The sequence below is a fragment of the Orussus abietinus genome, unplaced genomic scaffold (genome assembly GCF_000612105.2).
Source record: "Orussus abietinus isolate OABI.00-Male unplaced genomic scaffold, Oabi_2.0 scaffold6, whole genome shotgun sequence".
Classification (NCBI taxonomy): Eukaryota; Metazoa; Arthropoda; class Insecta; order Hymenoptera; family Orussidae; genus Orussus; species Orussus abietinus.
The window spans coordinates 243,935-262,531 of record NW_019396002.1 but is presented as its reverse complement, the minus strand read 5'-3'; the positions used below and the strand labels follow the sequence as shown (position 1 = coordinate 262,531).

General features: G+C 47.0%; 1 protein-coding gene across 4 annotated transcripts in view; it reads right to left on the bottom strand.

Moving 5' to 3' along the window:
- Nucleotides 1–18,329, bottom strand: part of LOC105704479 (myocyte-specific enhancer factor 2) — a 30,353-nt gene extending 12,024 nt beyond the window's left edge. Inside the window, exons 1-3 of one of the 4 annotated variants that reach the window (XM_012433722.2) lie at nucleotides 18,308–18,329; nucleotides 1,423–1,539; nucleotides 1,003–1,206 (exon numbers count right to left, since the gene is read on the bottom strand). In XM_012433722.2, coding sequence (XP_012289145.1) covers nucleotides 1,003–1,206; nucleotides 1,423–1,476 — 258 coding nt within the window. In that variant the 5' untranslated portion in view covers nucleotides 1,477–1,539; nucleotides 18,308–18,329. Of the gene's footprint in view, nucleotides 1–1,002; nucleotides 1,207–1,422; nucleotides 1,540–14,244; nucleotides 15,308–18,307 lie in introns of those variants that run through there. The other 3 variants (XM_023434256.1, XM_023434255.1, XM_012433718.2) reach the window with 3 other exon arrangements.
- Between the last annotated feature and the right edge of the window lie 268 nt (nucleotides 18,330–18,597).

The window sequence follows — 18,597 nt, the reverse complement described above, 5'->3', positions numbered from 1 at the left end:
GGTATAAGGTATTGTTTCAGGGCACATATAGTATAATTGTTTGGGAAAATTCATTGGATGGACCGCCACCTTGTAAACGATGGGATATTCAATGCCCGAGCTTATTTTAAGAAACTGTTGCTTAATTTGAACCTACTTAGAAGTATCTACGGAATATATGAAAAACGGCCCCCGCATCTACAATGAGTGGTTTTAATCTACATATATAAAACAGGTCCCTGACTGACCGAATGACTGACTCATCGTCATCCAGCCCAAACTGGTGAGCCTAAAAATGTGAGATTTGGGGGATATATCACTTTTTTAATATAGGTGCTTACTAAGATGGATTTTTTCTACATTCAATCTCTAAGAGAGTGAAAAGGGTAAAATGTGTTTTTACGAATTTCTTAATATCTTCAAAGCCTACCGAGATATCGACTTGTTTTTCACTTAAAAGGAGTACACAGAGAACTGCCTAAAAACCAATTTGAGGATTCTGCCTCAAGCAATTCCTAAAGGGGTGGAAAGGGATAAAAAAGAAAGATTACGAATCCCGAATTCTACTTGGACATATCGCAAGCGAAGCCGCGACGGGGATGCTAGGAAGGTGTATAAACTCTTTCCACGTAACTACTTTTAATCCCTCTCTGTACAGGAGACAAACGGTTTCTTACATTCCGACACGTGACCGATACAGTACGAAGAGTACCTATACAGGTTTCCTCAAATTCAAGTAGACCAAAGACGCGAAGCAATGAATCTAAGAAAGTTAATGAATTCAAGGTGAACGGGGAATGCTTTAATCCAACGAGACGTAGAAAATCTTATTAGAACCCGGGGTAAAAGCAAAACGTAAGAAAGACCTCTCGATATTAATAAACCGGATAATAGGTAGGACATAAAGGGTCCAATCACGGAGTCGTTGAAAAAGATTTGTTTAATGGGACCGCCTGACGTGGGTACAAAGTGTATTCCGAAGATCCTTTCCGTTCCGGCGGTGTAACGGATAAATGGACTCACCTCAATAATGTTCTTGTTGGTGAGGGACTCATGGGGTTCATTGTACTCGGTGTACTTCAAGAGAACCTTGTCCATGTCGGTACTGGCGTACTGATACAGCTTGTTGCTCGAGCTGAAGATAATCAACGCGATCTCGCAGTCGCACAAAACGGACAACTCGTAAGCCTTTTTCATCACCCCGAATTTCCTCTTATTGAATGTCACCTGGAATACAACAGAGCGCAACAATGAGTACCGATATCTTGAAAATGACGATCCTGCCCGATCGCGTACGCTAAGTAATCGATGGAGACATTAAGAGACGGTATTCTTGATTATTTTTTTACCTCTGCACCTGTACTTTGATTCTAGGACCGATTAGGATGGCAATGAAGGGTTAGTTAATACGCGCTGATTAATGATCTACGTATTGACATCTACCTGACGATTCCGTTCGTCCGTAATGCGAGAAATCTGAATCTTCTTTCGACCCATTGTTGCACTACTTTGTGGACCAGGGGAAGTTCCTTCAAAGCTCTGGATGGAATGTTAGACGCGCTGTAACAGAAAATACAAAGGTTGTATTGTATATCGATGCAAGCCAACCGGGTAAATGTATAGTACATGAAATTACAACTTTGCATAGGACGAGTTAATGCCTCATCCTTTCGGAGTCTTTTAACACATCGTAAACGGGCGGGTTTTTATGCAAGAGGGTAATCCCTCCCACGCGTGTTATCAATGTGTTAAGGAACTCCTAGTAAGCAAGTTAACGTCAGAAGCGAAGCAGAAGGAAATGTCAACCTGACAGGCGCTGTTTTAAATCATTTCGTCAAGTTCCTGGCGTTAAATTATCTCATAATCCGATCGCTATTCATAATCTTAGCTGATAAAGGTCGCGGAAATTTTCTACTCGGGTTTGCCTCGTACACAGAAATCGGGTGAAATTATATCATCAAAGAATTAAATAATATATTCTTTATATGCACATTTCGACAGGAATATTTTTACACGGGAGAAGGTTTTCAGGTTACGAGACTCTACCGTCGTCCTTTTCATTTCCAATTGCAATTAATTGCACCTTCCTGCAATGACCGAAGATATCGTGCTCTTTGACGATCTTGAGTCTGGAGAGAAAAGTATTTCACGTACCCCAACTCGTATTAAAATACCGTGCCCTCGGCAATGCAGTTCACTGCCAGCGATAGGAAAAATAAACCGAGTATTCCTATCGATTCGGTGCAGACTTGAAAATACAATTGCATGTATAAATAATTGCATGGAGATTCGCGATTCAGGGCAAGTCTGGTAATAGCAAGAGAACGCAAAGTCGGTACACCGGAGGATCGATTTACAATTACTAGGATAATCTGCGGCTCGTCCGATCCTCGGAAAATTTCAGAAAAAAGGAAACATTAAAGATCCCCACCTAACGTCGCCAAAATTGGGACACACCGGGCGTATATCCAATTATCGTTTTCCAATCGCCAAAGTCCATTACGCGCTTATTACATAGTTTTATTAGGTTTATAATACATTTATTACACGCCGCTCGAGGAGATAGCGGCGCCTCGATAAGTCCCCTGGAAGTGCAGCAACTCTTGGCACGAATCTCCCGGGGAAATGGTCAGACGGCGAAAAAGGAGAGAGGTCGATATCTCGAAGCCAGCCAATCCAGCCGAACTCGTATCGAGATATCGAGGACCCGGTGACGAGGATCGACCGCGGCAACAAGGGGCGCCGCGAGATCCTCGGCTCTATCGGTCGAGTCGGGCGTAGATAGTGCTAATTGATCGACGTAACGAAGCGTCGATACGGTCCACTTTGGCGCGATAAACGGCCGGGTGGTGCAGGGGGCCCTTACATTCCTCTCGAGAAATTACGCCTCAACGAGCCTCACCACTCGTTACGTATGCGAGAAGACCCGCGTTCGCGTGTCCTGCGTTGTACGTCATTCCCTTGCGCGTCGCGACGCGTCGCGTCGCGTCGCAAGTGCGCGCCTCTTGCACCGTAAGCGCGATCCCGAGAGGTGCCAATGCTTTGTGCAGACATTTCGATCGCTTAAACGGCCCCGGCCCAAGAAGGCCCATTATTTTTCCGCGGGTTTGAGACCTCGACGGCAGCCCGAGGCGACACGCCGCGTTTCGACACTGATTGCGAGTGCAACGAGGTGCGGCTCGGGGTGCTCGGAGGCTGGACAGGACGACCATTCTTTGATGTCATCTCGAGTTAGAGCCTCGACTCGTGCCGGTTCGCTCCGGAGGAAATTGACGATCCCTCGGCACGCTATGGGAAACACGCGTTTCGAAAAGAAAATCCGCTTTTCCCCCATGTTAAAAAAAATATCAGTTTTATAACATTTTTCTTCGATGTTTTATTCAGACGTGGTATTATAACTTTAGAATATATTTTCAAATAAAATGTATAACATATATTATAAATTTAGTACACCTGTAATAAATTTATGTTGATCAGTAATTGATATTAAACGTTTTTGTCTGCAAACAAACAAATTTGACACATGTTCCGGGCACGTTCGAGAACGATTTTAGAGGCAGCCCTACCTTAAACGCCGAAAAAAATCTTTTTGCAATTACCGTATCGAACCCGGAACTCACGGAAAACTAGCATTATGAAGTTTCAAATGATTTGGAGAAAAGTTTTATAAATATTTTGACGTTTTATATGTATAGAATGACCCTTCCATACGACCGTAAGTGCGTTCACGAGATCGAAAAATTGTCGACTCGGAGAAATCGAGCTTTGTCCTTGTCGTCAATCGCAATCGATTGTAATAGAATTTTGGTCGATCCGATTCAGAAATAATGACTATGACAGCTCGAGGTTTTAATGACGAGTTTAAGTCATCGGATGACCTGGGGTGACGTGATCTTCACTCGTTCATTACGTATGACAATGCTTAGACTAATGAGTGCTGTACGTAGGAAAGAAACATTCCAGTCCCAATTAATCCTCCGTGCACACGTGTTTTGTGTCTATTACTAAATAATGCCACGATTAAATGAGTCTTCCTACATGTCAATGCAATCTTGCTTCCAAGGGGGACTCGCATTATCCCCGGAAAATTGATTCTAAATTCGTGCCGGCGGTAACTAAAAGTACAACGACTACTTTATGCGCCGACAGCACTTGTCAACGAGTACCATAAAGATTTTTACCCAGTAATTTCCGGACGTTGCCGAGTAACGTTCATTCGTCATCGTCTCGCAAATGCGTGGCTCTTCGATCGGTAAAATCGATTCCGATAACTTCCTACCCACGCCTTGCTTCGTCACTTGTAATACTCCTGAATTGCACGGTTTTAAGTGCAATTTATGTATCGGCCATTCATAAGTACGTGGCACTGCCGACAAGGCGGGCAGAATTCCCCTCACCGATTTTTCTTAAATTTCCCTTAAATAATGGTGGGTAGGATGCACTGTTAAAAAAATTCATAAAATTCATACACTTTGAGTACATAAGGTTGCAGTAACATTGTAAATGTGATGTCTTAACAGTGAATTAGTATACATTTACTGTAAAATGCTAAATGAATTTATAATGTTATAACATCACGTTGTGATCTTGTGAAATTGCGTAGAAAAATTATAAATTTGATATTCGAAAGTCCATTTAATACGTATTGTTTGTAAATGTTTTAGATGAGTTTTTAATTTCACGATCGTTTACATAAGTTTACTTTCAAAGAAATTTAATCGAGAGACGACAAATATCGGTCGCACTAGCGGAGAAGCATTGTAGCGACATTCTTGAGTCCGAGAAATGTTTAAATGATGTTTAAAAATAATTCTAACATTCAATAGAATTGCTCGACAATTGCAAAAAGATTTTTTCGTCATTTAAGGCTTCTCTAAAAACGTACTCGAACATGCCCGGAGCATCCTGTCAAATTTGTTTGTCTGCAGAAGAAACGTTTAAAGTCAAGTACCGATCAACACAAATCTACAACATATGTTATAAATTTATTACACATATTTACCACATTTATAATATATGTTGTACATTTTATTCGAAAATTTGTTATAAAATTAGTACACCATGTCTAAACAAAACTTCAAAAAAAGATGTTATAAAATTAAAATATATTTTTTTTTGAATAGTGTGGCGTCTTTATTCACTTAGCACTGTCAACGGAGTTTATGAAATTGATAATACGCGTAGGTGTGTGTCGTTTGTAAGTCGTCGATATAACGACACGATAAAACGAGGTTCGTTCCTCGACAGAGAAATCCAAGCGTAAACGTAAATGAATAAATCGGTCGGGTCTTATGTCACAGAATTTTCGGTCGAATTTGCCCCTAAGTCACCTCGATTTTTACTGCGGAGGTCAGGACTACGGAAGATAATGCAGTCGGTATTATGCAAAACAATGTCACGAGTCCCTGATCGTGATACGAGTGGGAATGATGCTCACGTACGAGTTCTACATACGTCCACCTCTGCATAACAAGATTAGTCTCCGCGATTCAAAGGTTCTTGCCGAAAACGTCTACTCACGCTACCGATATACGCGTCCATTTTTCTGACCATCGTTTTTGCGGTCGAATACATCTTCGTCAAAGGATTACGAGACTCCCACGTTAAACGGAGGCACGAAAATGCGTCACGCACGTGATCCCCGATAATTCCTACACTAATTACAGCAAGAAAGTAAACGAGCGACGAATTAAAAGAAAAAAGGTATGGGCTCGCGGTAAAAAGAAATTTAATTAGATGAATTTCGATAGCTAATAACATTTCGCCTCCTTAAAACTTGGTACGACTTTACATGTCGTCCCTATAGAAAATAATCTATATCTCTTAATGTTCCTATTCGAGAATTAAAAACGAATGTCTTTATTAAAACACTCATATAGAGCAATGGTATAAGAAAATTAAAAAAAAAAATAAAACCTTTTTTAAATGAGAAATAGTAATTGACGGCATCACTTTCTCAAAATGGCCAAATTAAGAGGCTATACCACTGTGAACGTCGAAGAAATTACACATTTTTGACCATTTCTTTTTCAAAAAGTACTGCATATAATGGCACATACTTTTTTCCCGTGAAAAGTCTAATATAGGAGAATACAGGAAAATTTTTATTTTTAGTAAAAAGTACATATTTATTTATTATTACAAACGTAGAGTAGTAAAAAAAAGATTGCACCTGACGCAGGTGATTTCTCAAAACGATTGAGCCGATCGTGTTCAAATATTCGCACTATATTCAGCAAACACATGTCCACCGCCCGTACCTCAATCACGGTAAAATTTTAATTTTAACTCATACTTTTGCCTCAAAAATGTGTAATTTTTTCGACGTTCACAGTGGTATAGCTCCTTAAGTGCCGCAGAAAGGCGAAGAAGTCGGAAACGCAAGAAACGGTTGGAGGAGGATCTTGGGCAGAAAGAAAAAAGAAAAAACGGGTAAAAGAAATTTCGAAAGGGGACGAGAATATCGTAGCAGAAAAAAAGGTAAACGCGAAGACGCTTTGCCGTCCACCTGCGTTGGCGTTTTAGAGCCATAGCCTTTAATACCGCCACAAGAGCTGCCGTTCCACATAGGTAAATCTTGCGGACGGGTCGAAGATTCAACCCTGCCGATTTTTCTTTTTTTTTTTCTCGGCAAGGATTTCGACTGAAACTAAACTATAGAAAATTAAATTTCGGCATTTGGGGTATGAAACAAAATGAACCGTTTTGTTAGTCGGAATTCGCCGCGACGAGAGCGTAAAGTGGTTTTTTTTCTCAGAAAGGATTTTGACTAAAACTAAACTATAGGAAATGAAACTTCGGCATTTGGGGTATAAAACCAAATGAACCGATTTGTTAGTCGGAATTCGCCGCGACGAGAGCGTAAAGTGGTTTTCTTTCTCGGAAAGGATTTCGACTAAAACTAAACTATAGAAAATGAAATTTCGGCATTTGCGGTATGAAACCAAATGAACCGATTTGTTAGTCGGAATTCGCGGCGACGAGAGCGTAAAGTGGTTTTTTTTCTCGGAAAGGATTTCGACTAAAACTAAACTATAGGAAATGAAACTTCGGCATTTGGGGTATAAAACCAAATGTACCGATTTGTTAGTCAGAATTCGCCGCAACGAAAGCGTAAAGTGGTGCGATCTTCCGTTCGTACGTACCGATAGCAACACGAAAGCGATCCGCGTGTAATCGCTCGCTCGTGTGATCAGTAGAAACGCTCGATAGTGTGCGCCTCCGATAACGACGAGTCCGTATACACTAGATCATCCTTGAACTGTCAGGAATTAATCAGAGGCACGGGCGAAGAATGGAATCTGGCACTAACCCTCACAATAACGTAACCATTATGTAGGTATGCGCGGGCGCACATTAATTTGATACCGGCTGTCTGTCACCTTTCAACTTTTGGCCATACTTTTAACTGACGCCCGAGTCCACTTAAGGCAACATCTTAAATTCCGATGCAGACAGTGGGTTTAAATTTAAGCGGCCGCAGTACTTTCTGCACCGAGCGTTCCGACGACCGACATTCGACTCGGTGCGCGCTTCTTGCCTGACTTTACCGAGCCCGCGATTCGAAAACGTGAGCGAGAAGCCGAATGAAATTTTAAGAGCTTGCGTCCTCTTCCGCCGAGTGGAGGCGCGCATGCGCGGAAGTCCTCCGTCAACTAAGCGGATACGACCTTGCGCGAAAGTTCGTCAAATGATATCGAATAAATTGCTGGCGAGGTTTGCCGAAATCGAATCACGTTCGGTGAGACATAATCGAGAAATGTCTACGGGTACAATTCAAATAAAGTCTTTTAACTCGTGTTCAAATTTTCGCACTATATATTCAGCAAACACGTGTCTATCGCCCGTACCTCAATCATGGTAAAATTTTAATTTTAACTCATACTTTTGCCTCAAAAATGTATAATTTTTTCGACGTTCACAGTGGTAAAGCCCCTTAAGTGCCGCAGAAAGGCGAAGAAGTTGTCGGAAACGCAAGAAACGGGTGGAGGAGGATCTTGGGCAGAAAAAAGAAAAGAAAAGAAAAAAACGCGTAAAAGAATTTTCGAAAGGGGACGACAATAATGTAGCAGAAAACGTAAACGCGAAGACGCTTAATGCGCGAAAGTTCGTCAAATGATATCGAATAAATTGCTGGCGAGGTTTGCCGAAATCGAATCACGTTCGGTGAGACATAATCGAGAAATGTCCACGCGTACAATTCAAATAAAGTCTCTTGACTCGTGTTCAAATTTTCGCACTATATTCAGCAAACACGTGTCTATCGCCCGTACCTCAATCATGGTAAAATTTTAATTTTAACTCATACTTCTGCCTCAAAAATGTGTAATTTTTTCGACGTTCACAGTGGTACAGCCCCTTAAGTGCCGCGAAAGGCGCAGAAGTTGTCGGAAACGCAAGAAACGGGTGGAGGAGGATCTTGGGCAGAAAAAAAAAAGAAAAAACGCGTAAAAGAAATTTCGAAAGGGGACGAGAATATCGTAGCAGAAAACGTAAACACAAAGACGCTTAATGCGCGAAAGTTCGTCAAATGATATCGAATAAATTGCTGGCGAGGTTTGCGAAAATCGAATCACGTTCGGTGAGACATAATCGAGAAATGTCTACGCGTACAATTCAAATAAAGTCTCTTGATTCGTGTAAGTAAATTCAAATAGCGGTGTTATGATCGCGCCGTAGAAAGAACTTTAAATAACGAAAAACCCGGAGCGTGAAAGCCCCGCGACGTTGACTAGATTACATAACCTAAAGTGTCCTGATAAGACCGACTCGGTAAAATGTAATAGAGCGAAGATTCGACTCTTTTTAGATTACGCGTACTCGACCGAGACAACATCGGAGCTGCAAGCCTATTTCGTTTTTCTTTGATATATATACATTTTTTTCTCTTTTTCAAGCGATACATAACGCGCAAATAGTTTTCTTTAATAATCGGAGCGGCGCAAGGAACCGTCAAGGTGTTCCCTTGGTAAATCATCCAGAGGGTCTTTATTTGACTGTGAATAATTCTGCCGGAGTGACGTCAAATGCGGACTAACTATCGATTGTCCACTCGCACCCATCGCCACGATAGACCGAGGGGACTCAAATTCGACGACTATATTTTCAGCATCTGCTACATAGATGGGAATTCTTTGGAAAACTCATCTGATAACCTTTTACAATAAAAATCTACGAGATGGAAGGAATAAAAAGAAATTATTTTCGCCACTCGGGGCAATGTCATCGCTCGCTTAAATGATTTTTCATCTTTTGACGAGTTTTCATTGCTTTGCGATACGACGATATTAAAACGTGTGTGACTGTCAAGTTCTGGAAAATCGTTGCGTTTTCCGCTCGGCGAGTGTTACTCTACTATTCCAACCTAAGAATAGCAAGTTCGATACGAAATTAGATATGGAAGGTTAATGTACGTGTTTATTGATTCAATTCAATTGCAAAGCGCCACGTGCGCTGTGTAAACGCCTCGGTAAGAGAAAAGTAAGTACAGCCTTTACGGTAGCTCTTTTATTGTTATTATCGTTGAACAGAATTTACGAAAAAGCAGAACGAGTTACATTGCAGATTACACCTGAACTTGAATTGTGCGCCATAGTTATTGTATGTTTTTAATTTTCATAAGCAGCCCAAACGATTTGATACGAATCAATGAACCGAATAAAGGAATAAATGTCGGAGGCGTTGCTTCCGACGGCATCGCACGACCCCTTTAAATCCGCGTAACCATTAAGAATTCCTCCTGTAAACCCGAAGAGAACCCTCCCAGTGCGGAATCGCGGAACAAGGTCGCCCCGCTTGGCGATTACTAGACGAGCCTTTGTCCGTTTGGGACGACCTCCGACCCCGTTTCGTCGGAATAACCAAATCGCGAGCGAAAATCCGGGGTCCGACCTTCGGGATCCTCGGAGAGGGCATCCGGCCGATCTTCTCTGGAGAACGTGCGGCGCGTTCGAGCGATCGGCACCGACTGACCCCACGGCGGCCCCGCCGATTCCGCCGGTCACGCGGCCGAGGTCCTTCGGAAGCGGTCGGGCGTTTCCGGAAAAGCCGATCGCAGGAGGCGATCCTGGCTCGGGAAAACCGATCGCCAGTCGGTCGGCGTCGCTCCGCGGTGTCGATTTTCACGCGGATCCGCCGGACGGCGTTCCACTTGCGATCGTTATTTTTAGAGATCGCTCGCCCTCCGCCACCTACGAGTCGTCGGACGGACCGACGTCGCTCTCGACGGGAACGACGGCCGTCTCGCGCCGTCGAATCCGTTCGCGGAGTGTCATTTGTCAGTCGGACCGACCTACATCGAAAGGATCTCATCTCGCCTATCCTTGCCGATCGTCTTGGAATCATCGATCTCGGTTGAACTTACAAATTCTGTATTCCTTTGATCATTCAGTTGTCCGACAGGAATTTCAATTTATCTTACATTACTAAGAACTTAAAAATTCATCATTCTCGTAGGAACACCGAAGTCCTCGAAACGTTTCGACTCCGAATTGAAGCTTGAACAATTCAGAATATAATGATCCATTTTACACAAGCGAGGCCTGAAAAGCTTTAAACTAGAAGTCATCGGAGCAAAACTAATAGGAAAATAAATATGGTAATACGAGGTCTCGGAGTGACAATTTAGTTGGCACGGAAATCACAGATGGCGCAGAGTGTCCCTCTGCAGTCAATTAGGGCCTCAGAGACCATGAATTCAGGGTACTTCCGAAGTCTTCCTTAAATTTCTTTATAATCATTGTACGAAAACGACAGATGGAGTATGCTATTTAGTACAATACTGAATATAACCCGACACAGCGGTCAATATAAAAACCAACGTCGGCAACGTATATATTCAGAGAAGCCTTTTTTACGATCGTCGATGTCGATCAAGTTCCACGACGTGTGTCGATTCACCTTAAAACGCGTCCCATTCACCCTGCCGTTTTCTCCGTGAAACCGCATCGGAAATCAGAAGTCGAAGGTCGCAGTCTGCCGTTCCGCTAAGGAATCGACGCGCGGAGGCTCTAGAACGTCCTAGGGGGGCCTCGACCGGGTCCACCGATCGAATTCAGTTTATTATACAAGAGGCGCACCACCGAGTGCCGGTCAACGACCAGCGCACTGACCTGTACACCTTGCACCTCGATCGAATCGAGACGAGGAGCGACACGACGTGGCCCTATTGGCTCCTTTCTTCCTATTCGCCTCTTTCCTCCTATTCGCCTCTTTCCTCCTATTCGCTCCTTTCCTCCTATTCGCCTTTTTCCTCCTATTCGCTCTTTTCCTCCTATTCGCTCCTTTCCTCCTATTCGCCCTATCCACGCTGCTCGCGCGCCGCAGAGAGGCCCTCGGATGCGATATCGGCGATATTGCCGCGATATCGGCCGTCTCTCGCGGTTTCTCGATCTCTCTCCACGTGGAGGGAACGACGCTGCCCTGCCACGCGGCCACCACGAGGCCACCTTGAACGCGCGGATGAGAAGCTGCTCCGATTTGAGCTTTCCGACTGCCGGCCGGCCGCGATCCTTGCCGGAATGTCGTCCGCGGCGGTCGCGAGGTGGAATACGAGATCGCGAGAGTTTTTATATTTTAATGTTGTTTTCGATCCCTCACGGTTGAAACGTCGCGTATGGTTTATAAATGGAACATGGTAGAGACGGCTGGACCACTTCGGTAGGCCGAATTACCTGCTTTCCTGATTTAAGATAGAAGATTCCTGACTTAAGGGGATATCAAAGTGTCATCCGAGACTCCAATTGTTCGTGAAACTTTCCTATGAACTGGGTGTACCGAATCGTTATTATATAAACTTTATAATCCGAACATGGAGAGCATGAGGAAGGTCCTGACACTCCTGAAATTTCAGTTTTTATCAGTGGTTTTGAAAATATCTATAAACTAATTGTTATAAAATTGAAGGTTCACGAGGGTCAAGACCTTCCTTGTAGTTTTCATGTTTATATATTCAAGTTTGAAACGATTCGGTATCCCCAATTTGATGGAAAGTTTCATAAATGAGACCTCTTTGACGTCACTTTCACATCGCCTTAAAATGGAGTCGCGATGTCCCGATTTCGTGATTAAGGGAATTCGATGATAACCTGGCGAACGGCCAATACTTCCCAATGTTCCCCTTGAATCGATCCTGCTCGTACGCGCCCCGCGTGGGCGAATTCCACGCGCGTGAATTATAAAATAATGAAAACCCGTGACCTTCTCGGGGAGCTTCGCGCAGCTATTCGACACGAATTTCATGATCGGGGATAGTTGAAAGCATTTACGAGGCACGTGGTCACGGGCAAGGAACTCGCGACATCTCTTGCTGCATTAAGCGCGACATTGTGTTCATACCCTGCCAAGATGTTTGCGGCAAATTTGTTGCCACGAGTCTCTAACCAGTGTTCGAAAAACGACTCGCTTGAGTAATTTGCTCTAGGTACTACATCGTTACCCCAAACTTGTCGCAGTTTCACTTGGAGGAAGATATTCGGGGATCGAAAAAAAGCGAGCGAAATTTGTTGCCACGAGTCTCTAACCAGTGTTCGCAAAACGACTCGCTTGAGTAATTTGCTCTAGGTACTACATCGTTACCCCAAACTTGTCGCAATTTCACTTGGAGGAAGATATTCGGGGATCGAAAAAAAGCGAGCGAAATTTGTTGCCACGAGCATCTAACCAGTGTTCGCAAAACGACTCGCTTGAGTAATTTGCTCTAGGTACTACATCGTTACCCCAAACTTGTCGCAGTTTCACTTGGAGGAAGATATTCGGGGCTCGAAAAAAAGCGAGCAAGGAAGAAAACGGTAGCTATCGCAATTATAATTTAAAACGTAGGAAACAAAGGGCTTGAAATAAAGCCAGCAAGATATGGATCGGGCGCTCGCGAAACGACGTTTAAAAAATGAGGAACGGTAAGCTCGGGATAATGAAATAATATTTTATCCTCGAGACGAAACGTCAAAAGTGGACGGCTTCTCTGCTGAGACTACTTCTTTCTTTCTGCGAACGACGGGGCCAGTCCCAACCTCCAAAACTTAAGGCAATAACGAGACCCGTTTGAGATTTTGCGCAACCTCGACTCTCGCGCGCAGGCGCGTTGGAGATCCGAGTTCCTCGGAAAAATTTGTAAACGTTAGTCGAATAGTGCAAGTTCACTTCCAAAATCGCGAGTGCCATCGATAATAGGTGTTTGAAACGGGTCTGCCAAGTTTCCCTTGCCCGTGGACAAGAGTCTTTAATCTCCCACGTGTCGATCCGCCTTCTAGACGTCGATAAAAAAATAACGAGATTCCGCCAAAAGCCACGTTTTCGCGGGCTCTATCGGTTCGTTAAGGGGATGTGAAAGTGGCATCGGAGGAGTCAATTGTTCATGAAACTTCCATCCGAACTGGGTGTGCCGAATCGTTTCAAACTTTACAATTTGAAGGTGGAGGCCATAAAGAAGGTCCTGACTCTCATGAAATATCATTTTTTGTAACAAATTTAAAAAATATCTATCAACAAATTTGTTAAAAATTGAAACTTCATGAGTATCAGGACCTTTCCTATACCCTCCACATTTATATTGTACAGTTTGAATCGATTCGGTACATTCAGTTTGTAGAAAAGTTTCATAAACGAGACCTCTTTGATATCACTTTTACATCACCTTAAGGTGATATGAAAGTATGATATATACGTACCAAAAAGTCAACCTATTTATAAAACTTTTCTCCACCCTGGGTGCACCGAATTATCATAAACTTTACCACGTGATTATGGAGGCTCTAAGGAAGATCGCGCTGCTCGTGAGATTTCAATTTTTGATAAAAATGTTGCATTTATCTCGGACAGAAAGCAAAAATGATATTTTTTGTTAGAAAAATGAAATTTCACGGGCAACGCGTTCTTCCTTGAACCTCTATAATCACGTGTTAAATTTAAAAATAATTCGGTGCACTCAGTTTGGAGAAAAGTTTGATAAATATTTTGACTTTTTGGTACATGTATATCACTTTCATATCACCTAAGTACCTCGACGTTTCGAAGCCTCCCCTACGCATGCGCGATCGGCCGTGACTTACGACTCGGTTCGGGGAACTCGATCTCGAGAGTGCGCGCCCTTCGGAGGCGCCGAATTCGCGGACCGGAGCTTAGCGGCGAGGCCGGCTAATTCCTTTAAGGACGAGAGTCGAGGGGTTCCCAGAAATCGAGCCCGAAGACTGGCGCGTCCCCGCTCGATAAAGGTGAAACCGAGACGCTATCCAACACGCCGTCTTCTCTCCGAAAAGTGGAACTCACCGATTTTCAGGCTAGGTTCGACGTCGAATCGCTGGCTCATTTGTGCCGGAGTGCGCGCGGTGCACGCGCCCGCGCCGCTCGCCGGTAGTCGATCTCCTTCTTCCACTCTCTCTCTCGACTCGTTCCTCACGTGGTCCGTCTTACTTAGGGACGTCTCGGCGACGTCTCGCGTCCTACGCGGCCGCCGGATGGGAGCGCGGTCTCGCCGAAACCACGTAGGAAGCCGGAGAGATCGGCCTCGCTCCTCCGGGCGTCCTTCCCGAGGAGCGGAAGCGAGTCTGGTGGATCCTCGGAGCGGTCGTCGGCCGGCGTCGTCCGGCGGTCAGCGATCGGTGTCACCTAGGGTCGCATCGATTTTCGGCTCGATTCGGCCAAGCGAAACCCCTCGGGTGTTCCGAGCTCTCGTTTCGATCGGGGGTCCTCTTCCTTTCCCTCGCACCCTGGCCCTCCGTCCCTCTCTCTCCCACTCTTGGGTCCTCTTCCTCTTCCTCTCTCACTCCGTTTCTCCGGTTATCGTTCCGTTCGACGTGCCCCGTCAATGGAGTCTTTATTTATAGGAACCGTGGTGGTGTAATAATAACTTAGGGCGAAATTATTCTTAGGTAGCCGGACATTCGCGGCTACGGGACTAGATGTGTTGACTAGATGCACCCTGGTCGCGGGTCGGCGGTCCTTCTTAAAATACTCCGCTCTCTCCGTCTGTTGGTCGGCCGCGTGCGAGGAGCGCGGCGCGGCAACGTCGCGGGCACCACTCGTCCGTCGGTTGGCCGCGTCCGCGACGCGTCGTCGTCCCCGTCGTCGTCTTCGTCGTCGCGGCCGACACGTCGGCGAATTCAAATTTAGCTACGTGCGGTTCGCGCGCGGTTCGGCTAGGGTACGGGCCGGGTTAAAACCGGGGCGGCCGCGCGCGCTTCGACCAGTTCGCCCCGAGTTCGCGGTCGAGCCTGAAATAAAGATTGCGACCGAACCGGAGGAGTCGCGGCCGCCGCCGTGTACCAGTCGGTCCACTCGCTCCAAGGAGCGAGCCCGAGAGCGAGCGAGCAACCTCGAGCGACACGGGCCCCTCTCATTGGTCGATAACGCCAATGACGTCAGCCGCCTGCCGGCCAACCGACGGGGCGCCGAGCGGCCCGAGGCGCGCATGCGCGAGCCGCCACTGCCTCCCGCCGCGGCGAGACGCTCGGCCGCCACTGCCGCCGCCGCTGTCGCCGCCGACGCCGCCGCCACCACCGCCCCCGCCGCCCCCGCGGCGCCCCCGCGGCGCCGAGGGCTACATACCGAGCGCCGCGAGTCGCGTCAGCTGGTCGCACGACCGCCCGAAAACGCGTCCCCGCCGCTCGCTTCTTGTAAATCACGGATTCTTCCGAGCTTCCCCCCCGCCCGCGGTTTCCGCGCTCGAGAGTTGCCTTTGCGTTCGGCCATCGGCTAGGTGGCGTCGCCCGCCGAGCCGAGACGGGAGGGAAAAGCGCCCCGAGGAGGACGTCGGTCTCGTTTCTCTTCTTTTCGCCTCCTTAGCAATTCCTAAGCGAGATCGGTATTACCGTATATTCGGAGTTTTCTCGTTCCCGGCCGACGGGGCGGCGTCAAACGTTGCCCCGTTACGGCTTCTACCGAACGAAGAGGGGCCGACGAATTACGGATCGTCGCCGACACCCTGGGCGACGGGCCGTCGCGGCTATCCCCAATGGCGTCACCGACGACGCGCGGAAGCGACCGCAAACGCCGCGGCATCCGCTTCGTGTAAATGCGAGAAAGGATCTCCCGTCTTTTTGTCCTCTTGTTTATTCCCCGTTTCTTTTTCCTCTCATTCGACGACCTCCACGCCGGCAGAAGCTAAGGAGGGAGGATCGAGATCCGTGGCAGCGAACCTTTCGCCGCACTCCGCGCGTCGACTGCGGCGCGACGTACCATTTTGCACATCGCTGCAGCACCCCGCGCATCGATGGCAACGCGCTGCAGGAATTCCCGGTATATTATGCGCCGCATGCGGCATCCTGGGCGTCGTTTGTGGCGCGCCGGACGGTCTTGCGTCACCGGGCATACCATATGCGGCCCGCTGCACGATTTTACTGCGTACCGCGCGCAGTTTGCTGCGCGCAGCACGCTTTTGCCGCGCTCCTCTGGCATGCCACGCGCAGTTCCCAGCGCGCAGCTCGGCTTGGAAACGCGCTCGACGCGGGCTGTGCGACGCCCTCGTCAGCTGGCCGCGCCGCCGAAAGCCCGCGGAAGCGATCGCCCGCGCGCGCGCCGACGCTCGTTCCTCGTAAACGCGAGACAGAGGGAGGGGCTCGCTTTTTTCCTTTTCCTCTGCCCCTCCTCTCTCTCTTTCTGCTCCTTCTCTTCCTCGCTCCCCTTCTCCTTTTTACTTCTAGAGGCTCGAGTACCTCCGCCGAGGATCCCGCGGGACGAGCGCGCGCTTCTTGCACCCACACGGCGGCGCGCTCTCTCCGCCTTTTGCTCTTGTTTCGACCTCGCGGGAAGGTCCGACGACAAAAACCCCGACGAGCCACCGAGAGATGCATCGATCACTCGCGCCTACTACTTCTCGCCGGCCCATTCACGCCGTGAATTGGGACGGTCGTTTTAGGGCCCGTCAGGGACCGCGACTCCACCCGCGAGTCCTGGATGCGCTCGTCCACGCGTCCGCGAAATGGGGCAAATGTGCCTTTCTTCCTCGGGCCTTAAAACGACTGTCCCAATTTACGGCGTGAATTGGGACAGTCGTTTTAGGGCCCGTCAGGGACCGCGACTCCACCCGCGAGTCCTGGACGCGCTCGTCCACGCGTCCGCAAAATGGGACAAATGTGCCTTTCTTCCTCGGGTCTTAAAAGGACTGTCCCAATTCACGCCGTGAATTGGGGCAAAGGTGCCTTTCTTCCTCGGGCCCTGAAACGACTGCCCCAATTTACGGCGTGAATTGGGACAGTCGTTTTAGGGCCCGAGGGGACCGCGACTCCACCCGCGAGTCCTGGAGGCGCTCGTCCACGCGTCCGCGAAATGCGGTAAATGTACCTTCCTTCCTCGGTTCCTCGGAACCGATGTCAGAGGTCGTCCGTTCGGTTTCCGTGCCGTTCCGGCAGCTTCGGTGCCCACCGTTTATACGCTTCCGGCAGACGTCCGTGCTGCACCGAGCCACCGGGAAAACGGCGTCGCCGATGACGGAAAGTCGATTTACTCGCGGCCATTCCGTATCCGCTCGGTATTCGCATTGTATCCTGGTGGACGCGAATGTCTCCCTCGTGGATACGCAGCTGTCGGTGGAAAAAGAGGAGGCATTCGTGTCCGTCGAGATGGACGGGACGGATACCGAACCGATACGGAAGGGACGGGGGTAAATCGATCTGTACAGGGAGAAAACAAAATGTAAAATGTACAGATTTTATCCCTTGAGATAAGGACAGCAGATTATTTCATTTTACGTTACAATGGAGCTTTTGTTTCTCAATTCCGTAAAAATTACGGATAAATATCTGTAACAATTACGTATAAGTATTTGGAAGGGTTAAGGTTAAATATCCGTTACTCTTAACCTGTTGAATCTATTAAATCTGCAGATTTCTTCCGTATCGCTTACAAATATTTTTAATTTTTCAGGAAAAAAATGAACTGAACGAACCGAATCCGTAATATGTACAGATATTTTCTCCTTGCACCTACAATTTTGTAATACTTTAAATGTAACCAGTTGCATTATTATTACTATTAACGGACATTTTCAGTTACAGGTACAGCTGACTTTTACAGAAATGTTTCTGCTAGCTCTACACGTAAAAAAGTAAAATTAACGGAATTAATCCGTTAATGGGATAGTTTTTAACCGTATCGTGAGCAACAATTTCCAACGGATACTTGATACTTGATACAATACTTCTGTAACTTTAAGACTTATCTTTCTCCGTGTAGGAAGCAAGGATACCGCCCGGACGGCACGGTACGGATACGGAACGGACGGGGGTAAATCGACCTTAGGTCTTCGAGGGATCGCCGAATCGATTCTCGAGTACTCGGGTGCTTGCCGCGTTCGCAAAAAATCATTAATTACCCACGAGATCGGGAAACGTACTTTCAGTCTCGATGATAACCGCGCGAGCGTCCAACCTTTACGTCTCTCGAGGTTTTCATTGCGTCGATCAATGATTTCAGGCGAAAATCGATCCGTCACGGGTCGGCCGCGTCGCTCGAGGAGGACGCGCGAGGTCGCGGAAGTCGATAGGTTCGGCGGAAACGGACGCGTTTCCATCGGAAACCCGCACTCGGGATTTTGACCGGGGCTGAAGGTACACGCGATCGCACTCCGCGAGGAGATCTACTTAATGAACGGCCGCGCGACGTTTTTCCGCTCGGCCGGAACAT